This window comes from Lacerta agilis, chromosome 8 (genome assembly GCF_009819535.1).
Source record: "Lacerta agilis isolate rLacAgi1 chromosome 8, rLacAgi1.pri, whole genome shotgun sequence".
Lineage (NCBI taxonomy): Eukaryota > Metazoa > Chordata > Lepidosauria > Squamata > Lacertidae > Lacerta > Lacerta agilis.
This window is the reverse complement of record NC_046319.1, coordinates 64,101,372-64,121,548: the sequence shown is the minus strand read 5'-3', so window position 1 is coordinate 64,121,548 and position 20,177 is coordinate 64,101,372. Positions and strand designations below refer to the sequence as shown.

At 40.2% G+C, this 20,177-nt stretch overlaps 1 protein-coding gene across 12 annotated transcripts in view; it reads left to right on the top strand.

Moving 5' to 3' along the window:
- The window catches only part of LOC117051511 (lethal(3)malignant brain tumor-like protein 4), a 55,643-nt gene that overhangs the window by 21,709 nt on the left and 13,757 nt on the right, over positions 1 to 20,177 (top strand). For 8 of the 12 annotated variants that reach the window (XM_033157981.1, XM_033157975.1, XM_033157972.1 and 5 more), the window contains 11 exons: positions 276 to 330; positions 1,845 to 1,933; positions 4,910 to 5,014; positions 5,849 to 5,984; positions 7,155 to 7,246; positions 8,890 to 9,041; positions 11,932 to 12,008; positions 13,476 to 13,561; positions 15,292 to 15,402; positions 17,680 to 17,794; positions 17,896 to 18,019. In XM_033157981.1, coding sequence (XP_033013872.1) covers positions 276 to 330; positions 1,845 to 1,933; positions 4,910 to 5,014; positions 5,849 to 5,984; positions 7,155 to 7,246; positions 8,890 to 9,041; positions 11,932 to 12,008; positions 13,476 to 13,561; positions 15,292 to 15,402; positions 17,680 to 17,794; positions 17,896 to 18,019 — 1,142 coding nt within the window. The remainder of the gene's footprint in view (positions 1 to 275; positions 331 to 1,844; positions 1,934 to 4,909; positions 5,015 to 5,848; positions 5,985 to 7,154; positions 7,247 to 8,889; positions 9,042 to 11,931; positions 12,009 to 13,475; positions 13,562 to 15,291; positions 15,403 to 17,679; positions 17,795 to 17,895; positions 18,020 to 20,177) is intronic. The other 4 variants (XM_033157980.1, XM_033157978.1, XM_033157977.1 and 1 more) reach the window with 2 other exon arrangements.

Below are 20,177 nucleotides of genomic sequence, written 5' to 3'. Positions count from 1 at the left end.
TGCACTCCGGAAACACTTCCAGGTTGCGGGTGTTCGCAACTTGAACATCCGCAACCCAGGGTACCAATATATATATTTTTTTTTGTGTTTGTGTATTGTGGGGGGGGGGGGATTACACTATATGGCAGGTTATGCTTTCTTGTTTTTTTGCATTTCTACCTTTCTACCAAGGTACCCAAGGTGAGTACTAAAGCTTTTTATTTTTATAAAAGAATGAAAATGTCAATCACATGTTACAAAACCTTGGTGTATTTAAAAAATATGTCTATTTCTAGGAAAAGAATAAATTGAATTTGAAAAACCGCAAGAATACTAAACCAGTAAAGCAAGGTAAGTGGAAGACTTAATGCTGAAAAGCTGCTGTATAGTGGATAATTTTGCAGCCCAGAAGGCTGGCACTGTAGAACCCATAATATATCTAGAATAGTAGAATTAAGGGTTATGAGTAACAGTATACTAACTTGCTCAGGTGGCCCCAAAGCATCTGGATCATTCATTCTGGTGTCATCAAACTAGAGTCCCTCTTATGAACAGCAAGCTGAATATGATAAATCCTGTTAAAATAAACACTGGAAGATAAAATTGAATTGAAATGAAACTGATAATGATTGACGGGCTCTTAAGGATCATCTTAAATTAAATTACATCCTCAAATATTGTTCTTCTTTTGCATTAATTTGTTGAACGCTTTTACTAAAGTCAGAGCTGGAGACATTTACAGCACACTGAATTAAGTGGAACTTGGTAAATATGTATAAGATTGCAGCCTGTTCATATTCCTCATGATCTGCCGGCTGACCATTTAATTTCTTTTAGATTTGCTTTATTGCTGCTAACGGTTGCTCATCTTTTCCTGTACACAGTCTATTTTGAAGGACTATGGGAATTGTTGTTTTGTACTGGGCAGTAAGGGTCTGTTTAACCAGTGCACCATTTACAGCTATCTATCATTTTAATTTATAGCCAGGTAGCAGATAATGGGGATGCGGGTGGCACTGTGGGTTAAACCACAGAGCCTAGGGCTTGCTGATCAGAAGGTCGGTGGTTCGAATCCCAGCGACAGGGTGAGCTCCCTTTGCTCGGTCCCTGCTCCTGCCCACCTAGCAGTTCGAAAGCACGTCAAAGTGCAAGTAGATAAATAGGTACCACTCTGGCGGGAAGGTAAACGGCGTTTCCGTGCGCTGCTCTGGTTCACCAGAAGCGGTTTTGTCATGCTGGCCACATGACCCGGAAGCTGTACGCCGGCTCCCTCGGCCAGTAATGTGAGATGAGCGCCGCAACCCCAGAGTCAGACACGACTGGACTTAATGGTCAGGGGTCCCTAGAAACAAGAAAACCATATTTAAATAGCATTAAAAGTCTGCCTCATATATTTACAACACAGAAAATATTTTGAAATTTATGAGCAGACATTACAAAAAACACACCAATTCTGAGTATTTTTTCCTGTTTTATTTAGAATTATTATATATGGTTAATTTTTTCTCTTGCTGTGTTTTTGTATAAATAACTGTAAATGTGTAAATAATTAATTGTATATCGTATGTTTGTAATTTTTAGAAAAGCAACACCAGAAACCAGATCCTTCCTGCAATTAGTTTTATTCATTTTTAAAATAGTAGATAGTTTTGCTTATTTTAGTTCCCTAATATATATTCTAGTAAGGGGAAGTTGATAGCATTAGAATTGTTGGACTGTTCTTGAAAGCTGCTATCCATCTATTGTAGAAGAGATGGCTTACCTTTGGATACCCAATGTGGCAAATAGAAGCACATGTGTGTGGCTCTCTGCTTCAGTGCTTTGCCCTGCAGAAATAATTTCCCTCTCGTTTTGTCTTTGCTCAGTTACTCCTGGAAAGAAGCATGTGTGGAACTGGCTGTCATACTTAGAAGAAGAAAAAATGGCACCTGCTCCACTGAAACTCTTCAAAGAGGTTGGCAGCTCTTGGATAATTTATTTATTTTGTTCATGTGAATATTTAATGACTTTGTGCATTTGGTTACCAGAATGGGGGGGGGGGGCTGGTGTTGTTTTGGCATGTGCTGTGGTGTGTACAGAAGAAACAGAGTTTTCACTTTGCCAAACCAGCCTAGAGTTCTTGCACACAAAAGAGTTCTGCTACAGGGAGGAGCCAGACAGGGTTGACATCCTTTATTTTGTGCTGCTGCTGCAATACAATGAAGGGCTAGATTTACTGATGGTGTTGTGTTGGCTGGCTGGGTTGGTGGGTAGTTCCATCTTGTCTGAAGGGTGCTTCCTGATGCCTTTCCAATAATATCCTAAAAGTTAATAAAGCACTGAGAAGCAGTCTGCACAAAAATGTACATCCAAAGCTGCCTTTTGGGTCAATATGCAAGTTTGCTTGTTAAAAGGGGAAATCTGTAATCAAGCCCCATTTCTGTTTTGGTCTTAGGAAGAATGCAAGGAACCCTTGCTCCTTTCATTGTTTCCTCTGTGTAGTCAGGAATAGTTTGCCCATTTGGATAGGGAAGAGCTGACACTACAGAGTGACCAGAGCTGTTGCAACAAGGTGCTGCTCCCCAAAACAGCTTGCTAATGAGATAGGTGGCACTGGGCTTTCTCATTGTGAGGGAGTAGTAGACAAGAAAATGGGAGAGCAAGTGCTACAAGACAAAGGTCAACTGCCATGGATGCTTTTGCTGAGATTCTTGCATTGCTAGTGGTTGGACTAGATGACCCTTAGCTACCTTCCAACTCTATGATTCTAAGAAATCTTCAATTGCTGCCTGTACTGGATGCCAGAGAAATGAACCAATATGGACAGAGGAGGGTTTTATTTGTACATGTTCCCCTGTTGAAATGGGAATATGTAAATCACTCACTAGAGAAAGTTTAATAGTTGTACAGTGGTACCTCAGGTTACATAAGGTTCAGGTTACATACTCCGCTAACCCAGAAATAACACTTCAGGTTAAGAACTTTGCTTCAGGATAACAGAAATCGTGCTCTGGCAGCGCAGTGGCAGCGGGAGGCCCCATTAGCTAAAGTGGTGCTTCAGGTTAAGAACTGTTTCAGGTTAAGAATGGACCTCCAGAACGAATTAAGTACATAGCCAGAGGTACCACTGTATTTTTTTTTAAGTTTGCACCCAACCTCTGTTTTAATTTGTGCCTTAAGTATGTGAAATTGCTCAGCGCTAGGGTCATATCTTAAGCCAGAGACTGTGTGAAGCTAGCTTTAGCTTTGCTAATTAGCATGGTGCTTATATTAATTGGATCCTTGACTTTTAGCATGTTGTAGATTATCTTATTAAAAAATAATCATTACAAGTGAGGGTACAAGTAGCAACCAATTGGCATGTCTAAAAATATGCAAGAAGCCAACCCCTATAGAATGTGACTATAGCACACATCCTGTATGATACTGAATTCCCTCAATTTCCATTGTAATGAAGAAAATAGCACCTTGTAACGCTGGGGAAATGTTCAGTCATCCATTTTTTTCCAGTGGCACCTTTCAGCTTTGATCAGTTACCGTATGTCTATAAAGACCAACTTCTTGGTGGAAGTATGCATTGGTTATACAGTGGATGCTCGGGTTGTGGACGTAATCCGTGACGGAGGCACGTCCACAACCCGCAGCATTCGTATCATGCAGCGGTGCCTCTGCGCACGCGCATGACGTAATTCAGCACTTCTGCATGAAGCGCAATTTAGTGTTTCTGCACATGCACGAGCGCTGAAACCCGGAAGTAACCCGTTCCGGTACTTCTGGGTTTGGCGCGGAGCGCAACCTGAAAAGACGTAACCTGCAGCGATCGTAACATGAGGAATGACTGTAAAAGGTTGTTTCAGGTTCCATCACCAGAATTCCTTTAATTATCTACCTGTTCTTAGCCAGGGTTTGAGAGTTATGACTCTTTTTATGTAAAAGCTTGAAACTTTGTTCTTGGTTTGATGCTTACAAAAGTCAGAAGAAGCTACTCAGTTCAGGTATCACACCAAGTCACAATTCAGATGTCAAACCAAGTTAGTTTTGTGCTCACAATAGTTTAGATTAGAACTAAACCAATGGATTGAGTTTCCAAATGTTTAACAGTCAAATCATGGTGTGCATCAGGGTGGAGAACCTTTTTGACTGCGTGGTCAGGATGCCTTCGGTGGGTGGGGCTGTTCATTGAATGGAAGCCACTTCTCTTTCCTTGATCAAGGTATGCTCCTACCAATTCTTGTTTGCTGACGGATCACAAGCCATCGTTTTTCATTTCAGAGTAAGCTTAACTATAGTTTCATGCCAACTGATGTCTGAATTGAGTGCAGAAGCTGCTTGTCTGATGTGGCAGAACCACAATATTAGCTTTCTAGTAGTGACAGTGCTGCCAGTTACCAGGAGATGAAGGAGTGAGAAGGTCAAGGTCATGTGGGTGCACCAGCAGACCTAATCCAGTGCGCTCACTGTTGCACCCACTATGCATTGACCACCCCACTGCCTCACCCCACTCCATCGTGGTAAGTGACAGTGACACTACTGCCAAAAAGTTAGCATTGCAGTTCTGTCCCACTGGGCAAGCCATTTGCGTGGACAGGCGGAGTCCCCCCAACCCCAGGTGACCCCCGAGTGGAATAGTGACTCAAGACAACGTGCTATGGAATTAAAATTGGCTACAACTTTATTAAGTTTCAGATGTAGGGAGACCTTGGCTCAGGCATTGGCCATTTATTCTTCCCAGTCCCCATTCTGATATAGATGTCATTCACCTTCCATCTCTCAATGTAAAACAGGTACAGAGTTAGCCATCTCTGAAGTTACCTCTATTAGAGAAAATGGATTACACTAAATAACTAGAGTTCATTTCCTTCTTATTTTCCCCATATAGTATTAACACTGCAACAAGAAAATCTTCGTTGAAGTGTAAAATAATGTTTTCCCTCCATTATTTCCACTGCAGTCTCAGTCCTTTCCACAAAACAAAAATGGATTTAAAGTTGGAATGAAGCTAGAGGGTCTAGATCCTGAACACCCATCCTTATTTTGTGTTCTTTCTGTTGCCGAGGTATTTGCCTTTCTTTGTATTGAAATCAACAGTATTGAATTATTTTCTGAATAATAAGGGGGAGGGGAAAATAGACAGAGGGAAGGTCTCTAAGGCATGCTCTGGATAAGTGAGTTAAAACTATGTCTAAATGCTTCACATTCTATTTAATTAAAAATATCTTCTGCCTAGATTTTGTTATTTTAAATTAAACAATTTTAATGGTTTTAAAGACAGAAACAGATCCTGCCAGTCTCAAAGTGTATTTTCAGGTAAACAAGACAATATTTAATGTGTGTGTGTTTTCTTGGGTGTTTACTTGAATTACCTTATTTTTCTGTCTATAAGATGCCCCCATGTATAAGACGCCCCCATTTTTTTGCGGCAACAACCAGTCGCCAGTCCACCCTCGGCACTATCCGTATATAAAATGCCCCCTATTTTTGACATTATTAAGGAGAAAAAGCCTAGTCTTATACACAGAAAAATACGGTAATTTTGAGGCCTGAATAAATGCCTACACATGTGTAAAATGGATCTCCTGGTGGGTGGGAGTGAGTGAGTGAGTGAGAGAGAGACTCAACATCAGTGTGACTTGACACTGCAGTGCAGAGACTTGAGTTCCACTGCGACAATAAGCATAAAACAGACTTTGTAGAGCAGTCCCTACAACTATAGATATTAAATTTTAAAAGAGAGCATTTCTATCTTTTGTCAAAGATTATAAGGAGATGGAATCAATCCAGAGTTAAGTTGTTTTTTTTACAAAAAACAAAACCCCAAACAAACAAAATACAACCCTAGGGTTCATTTGACTTGTGAAAGGGATAACTTTGAGTTGCTTCATGCTTACAGGTGCAAGGGTACAGAGTGAGATTGCATTTCGATGGTTATTCTGAGTGTTATGACATCTGGGTTAATGCGGATTCTCCAGAAATCCACCCTGTTGGATGGTGTGAAAAAACAGGTCACAAGCTGCTTCCTCCTAAAGGTACATGAACTTATTTTTTTGTTCAAATAAGTGCATTTAGATGTAATACTAAGCCACATTTTAGCACCTTGGGAACACACAGGGTGAGCTTCAAGCTTTTATGCTCCCATCTCATTTTTTTTTAGGGGGGGGGGTTGAAGAGAAAGTTAAAGGCACCCAGTTCCTGATTTGAGTTTGTTGTAACATCCACACTTGGAACTCTGCTTAGTTTAAACATAGGTTTGCTGAATCAAAGCTAGGTTGTTTAATTTACTATAGTGTGTCATTTCTTGTAAATTTTAGTTAGTTCAAACATGGATGTGGATGCTTCCAGACTCCTTGCCAGAGGAGGGGGAAGTGAGGAGGGAGCTTGCAAATTCATGGCTCGCCTGTGCTCAATCTGATAACACTAAAGTTAACATTGTTAAAAATGGGAAGAAGTAATTGAAATCTAAACCAATAAGTAGCCACTTCACAAAGTAGAAATGGGTACATATTAAATATAACATTTGCACCTACCTTTACTTGCTTGCCTTTACTTGCTTGAGTAAAGGCTATAAATATTTGTAAATAGCTTGTCAGGAAAGCAGTACATAAGTGCAATAAATAATAAAATGAATAAATAATAATAATATGTGAGATGTTGAGACACCGTTTGCCCACCCTGTGTACAGCATGGAAATAAGCTGCTGAAGCAGTGTATTGTTTGCAGTGGATCATGTGTGGTAAACCTTGGAAGGCAGAAATCTTACTGGACAGAAGAGAGTGCATTCACTTTTGCTGTAGTTTATGAAGCAGTTTTCTTATAAGAGAAAAGACAAACTTTTTTTGATGGAGCCAAGCAATGGAAAACGTGAAATACTGTAATGAGAACTTCTTTCAGTAATGTGCAATGTAGCAAATGCATTTGCTACTTTCCCCCCCTATTAATGTTTTTCCTAGAGACTTCTGAAGTTTCAGATTAATGATTAACAACTGCAATAATGTATTTAAAAGACAGAAGAAAGTGAGAGATATGTTAACTGAAGCCTGTAACTCCTGCCTATTTCACAGGGGCAGCTATTATGCAAAGTTCACATTCTTCCCACATCATTTCTATTTCTGAAAAACTAATCTGAATGTCGCAGCAGCCACTGTATAAAACAATACTTTTATCTCCCTCCCTCCCTCCCTCCCTCCCTCTCTCTCTAGGTTACAAGGAAGGGGAATTTAATTGGACATCATATTTGAAGAACTGCAAAGCTCAAGCTGCCCCCAAAGCTCTTTTCAGAGCCCTGAGCACAGTAAGAGGCAGTACTGATGTTTTAGTCTTTTAAATTCCAGGCATTTCTAAAGCTTCAACCAGGATATTATTGTGCCTTTTCCAAATGCTTGGAACAGAGGCTGAATCCCTAAGAAACAGGGGAATATCAGATGTCAAATGGGAAACCTATTTAATTTCTCACATTGCATTTAGTAAACAGAGTTTATTGTCTGGCTTTTTATTTATGTGCACATGGCAGACAACTATCCAAGCAAAGAAACAATTCTATCATCTGACTACTTACTAGGTGATTTGGCACAGACGAGATTGTATTTTATCATAAAAAACATTTCTCTGGCATTGGTTACATTTTACCAGAATACCAGAACTTGCTCAGTCCTTGACTGGAAAATATTTGTTATACGTGTACCTACATCAAACACATTTCTGCTCATTTGAATAAATGCATTCATCTTCCCCATCTCCAGCATTTTTTAAATAGCTTTAGTTTGCTTCCTGTTCCACTCTGTCAAGTATCTTTGCTTGTACATTCGCATAGCACCTTGTCCAATCTGTAGCCTGGCAATGGTTGTCAAATTGTGTTGATTTCAATGAATGAGAAGGCCCTTTGTAACTCTTCTGTGCAGAGTAGCCTTGTGGAGAAAGTAAGATCTGATCCAGCTTTTCTTTGAGTACAAGAGTCACTTTCCAGCAGCATTTTACATAGAGTCATATAATTGTAGGGTTGGAAGGGATCCAAAGGATCATCTAGTCCAACCCCCTGCAATGCAGGAATCACAGCCAAAGAATCCCTGACAGATGGCCATTCAAGCTCTGTTTAAAAACCTCCACTGGAGAGTCCACAACCTTCCAAAGTTGTCTGTTCCACTGTCAAAGAGCAGGCAACCCATTTTTCAGCCAAGAATTGCTGCCAGGAAGCAGTAACTGTATTTGTGGATAAACTAGCCCAGACATTACTTCTTTCACATGATTGTGTCTGCAGGGCCACTCTATATGGAAACGTTTCATATATTTGAACAAGGTCAGGGTCTTTAGGTTTCAGTCTGAGTGATCCCCCTCTATTTATGGGGAACATCTGCTGCGTTTCAGAGGATTTGTCCAGTAATGTGCCAGAACTTGCTGTTACTATAGTAGAATTGTCATAGGATTCAGCCTCTAGCACTGAATTTTGATCCAAGTGGAAAATAGCATTTGCATTATGCTGTCTTGATGTCATAGCGGATTATAGTTTAGAGGAGGGAGAAGAGGTTTGGATCTAAAGGTTCTCCTCCTCTGGATGAAGGAATCCTTCTGTCGGAGAAAGGGAAAATTCAGAATGCAACCTATTATCACACATGTATTGCCAAGTTTGGTCTTTAATATGTCCAATTAGAACAAACTCAAGAACCATGCCTGGGAAGGATTTCTACGTGAAACCTCTTTAGATGGATAAATTTATTCAGCTGCTAGATTAACCTGCTAGTTTGACCTGGTATAGTCGGTTTTTTGATGAGACTTTCCCATATCTAACAAATTCTGGTCTTTAATCTCCACTGGAAGGTGAGATTTTTTATTTTATTTTATTTAAAAAAATACTTTATTAGCATTCATTATACTAATGAAGCTCTAATTTCAATAATCTAGCAAACTGCAATGCTTTCTCAATTTCCTCCTGTTCCTTAGCCAGTCACACCTTCTGGTTTTCGAGTGGGAATGAAGTTGGAGGCTGTAGACAAAAAGAATCCTTCCTTAATGTGTGTAGCAACCATTGCAGACATGTTGGATAATCGGCTGCTAATTCATTTTGACAACTGGGATGAAAGTTATGACTACTGGTAAGTAAAGAAATATCTCCTCTGTTCACGCAACTAGGGTATTGCTTGGCATTGCCTAGATAGACAATGAATTTGAGTTAGGATGAGGGGGGCACTAGTTCTGCATTTTGAGTCAGGCTCCAGTTCTGAATTTAGATTCATCAGGTCTTATTCACTTCCTGAATTTCTGAAGCTATCATAAACACACTTAAATTCCATTTAGATGTGTGCACCTTTCCTCCAAGTAAATATGTTTGGGCCCAGTTGTTTGCTTGTGACATCATTGTCAAAACCTGTAGAACTGTGTACAGTTCACATCTCTTTAAAAATCTAGTGGGGAAATATTCTTTTACTTGCAAACTTATGCATGCTTACCATTTGCCATTATGGTTTAATTAGTTATTTTAGAGGTATGTGTGTATGTATATGTATACAGTGGTGCCGCGCTAGACAAATGCCTCACTAGACGAAAAACTCGCTAGACGAAGGCATTCGTCTAGCGGAAGGCTGCCCCGCAAGACGAATTTGTCTATGGGGCTGCCTCGCAAGACGAATTTATTTTTTCGTCTAGCGAAAACCACGGTTTGCATTGCCGCTTCGCTAGACGAAAAACCCGCTAGACGAAAATACTCGCAGAACGAATTATTTTCGTCTAGCGGGGCACCACTGTACATAACTATAGATATTGTTGCAATTTTGAGTCACCCTGGGAGTCCTGTAAAGGACCAAAACCCAGAATACAGTGGTGCCCCGCTAGACGAATGCCTCGCTAGACGAAAAACTCGCTAGATGAATGGCATTCGCTAGCGGAAGGCAGCCCCGCAAGACGAAAAAGTCAATGGGGCTGCCTCGCAAGACGGGAAAAAAAAAATTTCGTCGTGGAAACCTCCGCGCTCCATTGCCGCTTCGCTAGACGAAAAATTCGCTCTACGAAGACACTCGTAGAACGAATTAATTTCGTCTAGCGGGGCACCACTGTATATATGTAACTGAAAAAAATAAATGTACTCAACATTTAAGTTTTTCTAGCTAAGTCTTAGCTAGTAGAAAAGGAGTATACAACCTGCCTTAGGATCTACTTATGTCTGGAACCTTCTCTCTCTCTTTTTTTGTAACACAGTTTTTATTCATTTTTATCTTTAAACTGTTTAACATGGTTGCATTGAGAAATATATTTGTTAACATTAGAGCATATGACATGCAACAATTACATAAAATTAAAAATTAAACAATAAAGATGCCAGGAACTTCTGAAGGTGCTCTATACCCTCTAAAAGGCAGGCTGCCCTACAGTATGAGAATCATTGGCTTATCCCTCCCCATGCCTGCTGATTTCTCCATGAAAATAAAATCCCACGCCACGTTTGTATTTAGCTCAGTTTCTCCCCGTCTTGTTTCTGACACCAGAAATACACCCAAATGGAGGAAAGAAGGTCACAGGAGACATTAGGAGGGGAGAATTGACAAGTATGTGAAAGGTTAAGCACTCTTTTCTCACATTCACCAGTGCTTATCTACACATGTTCTTCATGCCCCTTCATTCACATTACTTTAGCAATTGTGGGTTGGTAATGTTCCAAGTTAGGATGGAACTACACATTAAGGTTTAGGAGATTAGGGAATAGTTGACAAGTGAAAAGGATAGATTGGTTGTTCCATGCAGTGAACTGCTACCCACTGAAGGATATCCAATCTTCTCTCATTTCTGAACCTTCTTTCTCATTGTATGCAAATTTTAAATCTTTTGCAACTTTGATTACTAGAAGCATGCTTGGAGAAAAAGAAAGAGCACTGAGAATCCCAGCATATCAAATTATGCTGCACATAACAGGTTCCTTAAAAAAACCCAAAACATCCTGCCTTTCTTCCAAGTGGAACTCAAGGCAGGTTCTCAGCACAAGTGTAAATGCTGTGTAAGGTAAAGGGGCCCCTGACCATCAGGTCCAGTCGTGTCCGACTCTGGGGTTGCGGTGCTCATCTCGCTCTATAGGCCAAGGGAGCCGGCGTTTGTCCGCAGACAGCTTCCGGGTCATGTGGCCAGCATGACAAAGCTGCTTCTGGCAAACCAGAGCAGCGCATGGAAATGCTGTTTACCTTCCCTATTTATCTACTTGCACTTTGATGTGCTTTCGAACTGCTAGGTTGGCAGGAGCTGGGACCGAGCAACGGGAGCTCACTTCGTCGTGGGGATTCAAACCACCGACCTTCTGATCAGCGAGCCCTAGACTCTGTGGTTCAACCCACAACACCACCTGTGTAGATCAATGCAAATATACACAGTGGCTACTCACACACCAAGAGAGGAGAGGAGGCAAAAAGAAAAGAAAAAGAATACAGGGGAAAGCTGTTTAAAAAGGCCCAGAACAAAGTCTGAGAACGAAGCCTTCACTGACAGACAGAAAGTCAGTCTAGTTAGAGGGATGATTCCTCTCAATGGAAAGCAAGCATAGGGTCTGACTCATCCCTCCAGTACAGGCTTCCGCAAACTCGGCCCTCCAGATGTTTTTTGGCCTACAACTCCCATGATCCCTAGTTATCAGGACCAGTGGTCAGGGATTATGGGAATTGTAGTCTCAAAACATCTGGAGGGCCGAGTTTGAGGAAGCCTGCTCCAGTAGGAGGCATCATCTTATTTTAAAAATGTATTTCATCTGGATCTTCAAACAGAAATTCACATTTTCCCTGCCTTCCAATCACTAGGAGGGATTATAACCCACTTTGATACCTTCTTATGTTGGATAAGAAAAAACCCTTCACAGTAAGTTCCAGTGTTTTGGTCTTCTTGAAGACATAGTTTTATTACTTTTAAAGCAAGTAGCTTCCATGTATGATCAGGTTCAGAAAAGAAACATCAGATTCATTTTTTCATGTACTGGATGTGACTGGAACTAGTTCTCTCTGTTTGATCCAGGTGTGATGCTAGTAGCCCTTATATTCGACCTGTTGGTTACTGTCAAGAAACTGGAACTCCCCTTACAACACCAGCTGGTAAGTTGAAAGTTCACAAGCCCCTGTTGCATTCTAAACATTTGCAAGATGTGACCTGCTCTATGTGATTCAGATGTCTATGTGGTGTGTTCTGGTTTCTCCTCCCCAACTAAATCTGCTAGATTTGTAGAATGGGAGACACCCCCTGGCCCGCCCATGAGTATGGTCATATCCCAATTCCATAAGGATAAGGGTAATGGCATGCTGGTGCTGGGTCAAAAAATAGGGTGTTTGTTGACAACATGATGTATTGATGCTGGCTTAACAGGAGGGGGTTTCCTAACAACTCTCAGCACCCTTGGCAGACTACAGTTCCCAGGAGTCATTTGTGGGAGGCCATGACTGTTAAGCCAGCCTCAATACATCATGTTGTCAACAAATGGTATGATATGGCTTTAGACATAAAGTGCAGATGGAGCCCTAGACAGAAGTTGGGGTGGGAAAGGAGAATTGAGAGCAAAAAGGCCTTGCTTAAAAGCTCAAAGGATCTCCACAGTGGGCTGGGGGATCTTGCTGGTGAGGATAGGTGTTATTACTGCTGACTGAGGTGGCTGAGAACAGTGTGTCACACACTGCTTCAGGGAGGAACAACTGTAGATTCGGGCCATTTGTCATGGATGCTTTAGTTTAGATTCCTGCATTGTGGGGAGTGGACTATATGACCCCCAGGACCCCTTCCAACTCTACTGTTCTATGATTCTATGAAGTCTGGAGGGCAGCTCATTATGTTCACTTAAATCACCAAGTCTATTTTTGTCCAATCTCTTAAGGTTGTGGAATTTCAACTTGTAAGTTTTAGAGGTAATAAAGGTGCTTTAAAAGCCACTTTACATACAGAAAATGCAGTAAAATTAACTTTAAAATGAAAATGAATACTAATGTAGTTATCGTTATGATGTGGACCCATTTAGTGAATTTTCTGAGACTGCAAGAGTTATGAATGCTGTACTAGTTTCTACGTATTATAAACTCAATACCAAAGTCTTTGAGCTGGTTTAGGCTTGCACAATTATTCATTCCCTCACACTTTCCCTAGCTACTACTTTTGTGCCAAACGTAGTTTGCTTTTGCACAAACACTGGTAAACTGTGGTTTGTGCTTATCCTCCAGACCAGAATTAAAAGATAGGATCAAAGTTTGCAATGTTTTGGAGGGCAAGAACAAGCTATCATTTGTTCAGTTCAGATATGATGACAAGCTATGATTTTCCATGAATGGGAATGTATTGTAGTGTATTGTATGAAGGAGAGAGCAGCTTGTACACCAATCCATGATGTAGCATAGATGTAAAACAAGCCTAGGCACATAACCTGAAGTGGAAGCTTACATTATATACACATTTTTTAAAGTGATTTAATTTCTGATTTCAGTTCCCTTGCATAACAATGTATTGTTTGGTTAATCTACACTTCCTATCACTTACAGTTTGTAGTTAAAGACTGATAATATTTCTAAACCTCTCTGCAGAATACAAGGATTTCAAAAGCTTCTCATGGGAGAAATACTTGGAGGAAACTGGTTCCCAGGCAGCCCCAGCAAGAGCTTTTAAACTGGTTGGTCAACATCTTTTCTAGTTTTATATTGGTGAATCATAACATTAAAAGCTATGGTTTTACTTTTGTACAGCTCTTAGTTATAGGTGGATGATGATGATGATGATGGCTACTGCTGCTATTTTATTATAATTATTTATGGAATGTTGGGTGCAAGGCAAATTAGAAATCATGATCTAGATAAACTAAGTGGGTTACTTGAAATGCTTTAAGGTAGCAGTATTTTTTTTTAAAGCTGGTAAAAGGCACTGGCTTTTTGAATTTTAAGAAGATAAGAAGAGCCTGCTGGATCAGACCACTGGCCCATCTAGTCCAACATCCTGTTTTCACAGTGACAAATCAGATGCCTGTGGGAAGCATGTGTGCAACAGCATTCTGCCTACCTGTGATTCCCAGTAAGTGGTATTCAGGGGCATACTGCCTCTGATAGTGGAGGTAGAACAGGGCCATCATGGCTAGTAGCTGTTGATAGCCCCAATCCCCCATGAATTTGTCTGATCATCATTTAAAGTCATCCAAGTTGGTGGCTATCCCTGCCTTCCATGGGAGCAAGTTCCATAGTTTTAAATTCAGTAAGCCCACAACTTAATGGGGGTTAGGTTCTGGGGTTAGAGCCTAAAACCAAAACTGCATACAGTGGTACCTCGTTTATGAACTTAATCCATTCTTAAACCAAAACCGTTCTTAACCCAATGCATGCTTTCCCTAATGAGGCTTCTCACCACTGGTGCCCTTCCACCGTTACGATTCCGTTCTTAGACCAAGGTAAACTTCTCAAACCAAGACACTTTCCGGTTTTGCGGAGTTTGTAAACCAAATCGTTCTTAAACCAGACTGTTCTTAAACCGAGGTACCACTGTATAGTCAAAAAAACATTGGGTGCATTGGTGGGTGGAATTACCAAAATTTATTTCCCCAGACACCCACCCTCTTTTTATTTATTTTTAAAATTGCCAAGCACATACAGCTGAGTACACACAAGTTAAATGCACGAAAGTTGTGAGTGTACTGTATATGCTGTGTGAAGAAGTATTTTACCTTTAGTCATATTGGTACTGAAACAGGATAACAAAGACATATCTCAGCAGCTAAGCAAAATTTTTAACATGGATCAGTTAGACCTAGACTAATCTAAGCCTTCCAGACTAGAATTTGTACTCAGAATTGGGTTAACTTCCAATCCTATATACAGTTACTTGGTAAGCTAAGTGAAGATGTGTTGGATTGTGATTTTAATTGTAGTTATAGACCCAGAGGTTGAGGGTGTTGATTACTTGGTTTGCAGTCAAAAAGAAAGCTCCTGGAATCATGCTTGTGCCTCCTTCGCGTAGAACAATAAACCATAGCTTAGCATTATGGGTTGAGCTCCACTCTCTTTCATCTCCTCCTCCAGTACGTGCCAGAGGACATTCACTTTCTAACCTAAACTAATGTCATTACACCTGAACCATGCCAAACTACTTAGTTTCAACTGTGGTCTATTGAAAAAAACCATTTGCCAGAAACCATAGTTCAAACTAACTACAAGTTAGTTCAGATGTAAGAAATTGTGGTTAGTTAAACCAGAAAGCAATTTCTTCCAGAGACACTCTGGCATGCACGCAAGCAATCTTATTTTTTTAATGCTAGGCTGTGGTTTATCATTACGTCCAGACTGCACCTTTAAATTACATATGGCTCACCTTACTCTCAGTAATGCTTTACTGCATTTGCAATGCGTTCCTTTACAGCGCCCAGCTCATGGATTCCAGCCTAACATGAAACTAGAAGCTGTAGACAAGAGAAATCCCATGTTAATTAGAGTGGCGACCATAATTGAAAAAGATGACCATCGTGTCAAGGTATGTGCATTCAAATAAGCCATGGTGCTACTCTAAGCTTATGAAAAGAACATTACATTGAGCTTTCAAGAAAGCAAGCATCTTCAGCAGTAATATGACAGCTTGATCTTAGTCCCCCCATGAATTGCAATGCTCCTGCTCACTATTGCTGGATGCTATTGTAATGCCACTTATTCTGGAATGACATTTCTGAATTGATTTTTCTTCCCCTTGAGCAATTCTCTGTATGAATCTAACATAAATTTGCCATGTTAGAGCTCTCATACCTTGAGGGTGACTTGCAATACGAACCTCAACATCAGGTTAACCTCATTTTTTTTAATGCTGAACACCTCTACTCACCATCCTGTAATGAGTACATAAACACATCAACTTTGCATTCAACTCATTGTATAAAATGGAGGTTTGTCAGATACAAAGATTGAAAATCTCCCTCAGTTCACAGACTAGGTAAAGCAGCAGCAAATTTTTCTCAAGTGCTCCTTAGTAGGCTCCTTCAGTTTTTATTTATTAGAATTGGATTTAGGCTATAAGAGCCCTCTTGCAAGGTCAAAGCAATGATGCTTATAGACCAACGTTCTGCCTCTGAAAGTGTCTAATTCAAGATGCTCTAGAGAAAGCATATAAGAGACTAAGAAACTAAGAGTCTCCAGTTGAGCACCTACTGTGGTTTCATTAATAACTATTTATATACCCGTTGACTATACATTTGTAGTTTTCCATTGTTGGATATCCACAGTAATTCTATTCTGTGTATCTGTCAATAAGGTTCTTCTAGTTTTAATGCTGTAGATTTTGTGTTATGGGTAAACATTCATTAGAACTCAAGAGTGATGCCATAAACTGATATCAGAACCAACAATTTAGATTTACTGGGTAGTTAGCTTTACCCAGAATATTATTTTTAACCCAGGAAACTTAGCTTTACTGGGCAGTTTGGGTGGTTCCCCTCCTACTTGGCTGACTGGCTCCAGAAGGCAGTTCTTGGGGAGCATTGTTTGACTCCATGAGTTTTCCAGTATGGAGTCCTGCAGGGGTCAGTCCCATCCCTCATGTTGTTTAACATCTAAGTGGGGTCATAAATAGTTTTGGAGTGTGTAATCAGTATGCTGATGACACACAGCTCTATTTCTTCTTTTCTTCTTCTGCAAGGGAGGCAGTGGACGTGCTGAATCAGTGCTTGGTTAAGACTGGATGAGAGCAAATAAACTGAAACTTAATCCAGGGAAGACAGGTGCTGTTAAGTGGGTGCTTCCTCTGTCTGGCTGAGTGGTGTGCAACCTGCTCTAGATGGGATCACACTCCTTCTGAAAGAGCACGTTCATAGTTTGGAAGTTGTATTGGTTGCATTGCTGTCACTTGAGATACAGGTTGCCTCAGTGGCGGCATGGCGTTCCTTCCTTCAGCTTAGGCTGGTGGCCTAACTATGACCCTCTCTGGACAGAGATAACATGGCCACAGTAATCTATGCACTGGCAACCTCAGGATTGGACTATTGCAATGCATTTTACACGAGTCTGCCTGTGACATTTTCTTTACTGGCTTTGTTTGTGTATTTATTAACTACATATCCTTTTTACACATATCTTCTCAAAGCAGTGTAAATACTGTTTTAAATTCAGTACATAAAATGATAAAACAGTTTCACAAATGATTCAAAAGCAATTCAGACTTATTTCCATGGAGCACAGTGGCTACTAGTTCTGATGGTTATAGCAACCTCCAAGTTCAGAGGCAGTATGCCGCTGAGTACCAGCTGCTGGGGAGCAACAACAAAAAAAGGCTTCTGCCCTCATTTTCTGCTTGTAGACTGCTCCAGTAGGAAACAGAATTGTAGACTAGATGTACCAAAGGTATGATTCAACAGGGCTCTTATGTTCAAAAAGCACACATCCAGGTAAATCCCTGGTTGGGGGAGAGTTTCACTTTTGTCTAAAGCAAAACTGAGGAAGATCAAAAGACTCTCAAGGGAATGTATTCCACAGCTCCAGAGCCACAACCAAAAAGATTCTGCTCCTATTAGAAGCTCTTAGAGTTGTTACAAGAAACATTATCTTATGGTAATGAAAATGAAATAAAGAGAGACGATGAAGCTATTAAGAGGTACCGATATGAACATGCATAGAAGAGTAAATAGACTATGTACGTAAACGTAGAAGATGGTGTTTATCTGTAAATTTAAAAATGCAATTAAAATTTATTTAAAAAGGAAAAAAAGAAACATCATCTTATGACTTTCATTCTTTCTTCCTCCAATATGGGTTTCCTCCTCTTTAGATACACTTTGATGGCTGGGACCACAGTTTTGATTTCTGGGTTGATGCTGACAGTCCAGACATTCACCCCATGGGCTGGTGTGCAAAAACTGGACATGCCTTGCAACTCCCACCAGGTGAGACAAAGAATAATGTTGTAGTTTCTTTCCCCCCTCCTTACCTAATTATTTAAAACAAGACTTTGAAATCTATTCCTGAACAAGTTTTGTTTTTCTAGGGACTGCGGACCCATCAGGGGCAGTAGGACAGGGATGCCCTACTCCTGGTTGTCAGGGATTGGGTCATGTCAGGGGACCCAGATATGGAACGCATTACACGTACGTGTGCCCAAGAGTTATGGGGTAATTGCCAGCAGATTGTAGGGCAATGTGTATCAGTTGCCCAGCACCTGTTTATCAAGTAATGCAGCTTCAGTGAACTACAAATATGAATGCGTGTCTCATTTATAAAATGCTGTGCTTGTAGCTCCCTCTTGTGCTTTGTATTTGGCTTCACTGACAAGCTTTATACTGACACCACAGAAAAGTAGCATCAGAACCTGGCTACATATTACAGCTACTCACATGAGAAGAGGCAGCTCTAGCTGTTTAGAATCTCATGGTTTCATTCCCAAAATTTTGCCAGCAAGAAGGGAAAGTTGGAGTGACTTGAAGAGGTGTCCTTCAACATTCTCATCCCACCCAGGAGAAAGTTGAGACAAAGGAGCAAAGAACAGCTCCTTAGCTTGGGAAAGGAATTGTGTTTCATAGCTGGCTGTGTGTGTGTGTGTGTGTGTGTGTTTAGGATTTCCAGTGTTTGTTGGGCAAAAAGCCATTAAATTGCTTCTCCCCAATAAACTCTGTAAGATTTAAAAATTATTAAAGCAAAGTCAGTAAGGCAAAGGCAGGACTCCCTCTTTTAAGCAAGGAGCTGTTTCTACTACTTTGACTCATTGACACTCTCATAACACACTCTTTCTAAACATGAATATAAAACCAAGCTGTGCAATGGGATTCTTGCCGTTAAAATAGCTGGCTGCAGATATAGGCTCTGGTGGGATACAGTTTGCGCAACCCAGGTGCAGAACTAAAAAAACCCACACGATTACATGGACTTCTCTGCTTTGCATCTTTATGCTTTCTGCGTAATATTTCCTACATAAAAAAGAGAAGATCCATAGCCTACTTCCTCATGAATTTCGAGATTCTTAAAGGCCTCCAGAGTGCTCCCTCCTGTTCTGTGCCACTAAGCTGGTGCAGGATTGCATATTAGAATGTTCCCCCATGTTAAACACTCCTAGATTATAGAAAGGTAGCATATTGGGATAAGGATATTGTTTATTCCTTCCTCCAGCCTTGATGTGCTAACTGGCCATTTAGAGGAAGCCCTTTATGTGGGGGAACAAACATGATGCATATGTTTTGCGGAGTGACAATATTGTTGTTTTGTTGGTTTTAGTTATTTTGAATTTGTATACCCCCTCCACAGCAAAGCTCTCTGAGTGGAATTACATTAAAAACCATTTGGGGGAAAAATATTTTTCACCTATCACCTGAAATCCAGAATGGAAGGTATAAGTGAACTTTCTTGGACAGATAGTTTCATGGCTGATCCAAAGATCTCAGAATGAGGGACAATTAACCTTCAGTAAATAATGGTACCAATAAAAATCAGGATACATAAACCAGCAGTAAAACCAGGTTGGCATAAAATCAATCACACTTCCCAAATGCCTTTGTGAAAAGACACGCTTTAGGCTGGCATCAGAATAACATCAAAATAAATGTTTGTCAAATCTTAAGGTGGATGAGATTCCAGATATGGGAAGAGGTGTTTGTTCAGATAGGCAAAACCTGTGTTCATTTTATTTATTTATTTATTTATTTATTTATTTATTATTATTATTATTATTATTATTATTATTATTAGAGGCAAAGCTTGATTTATAGGAAGGAAAAAGAAACTTGTGTTTAAAGGTCAGAACCATTTGGGGTGGGGGTGGGGAAGAATAACCAACCTAAGTTTTCTCAGACCTGTATAATATGGTCCCAGTGTCCAGAACAAGTGATGTAATTCTATTGGAAGACTAGGTCAGCCTTGAGAATCTTAGCCATTGAAAAGGCCGCCAAAATGTAGGCGTTTTGTAGCAATTGCCTTTCTGTGTTTGTGCCAGCTCACATCCCCACCTGCTCCTTTTGTTTCCTTCTTTAATGTGTGTGTGTTTATTTTTAATTTTATTTATATTTCTTTATTTGTAATATTATTTATATTCCACCTTTTGGGGCACAGCCCACCAAAGTGGATCACAATATCATAAACTGATGATTAAATACAGTGGCTGAAAACATGGACAAAGGCAGCAGCATTAACAATTATTACAAGGGTGGTTAAAACAGAGGCTAAGAAACAACTATGCATTTTGAAACAACATTTTGAAACGGCTCCAAAGCAAAAGCCTTTAGGAAATGGCAGTTATAAAAAGATGGGATGTTTTTTTAAAAAAGACTTGTTCTTTACATT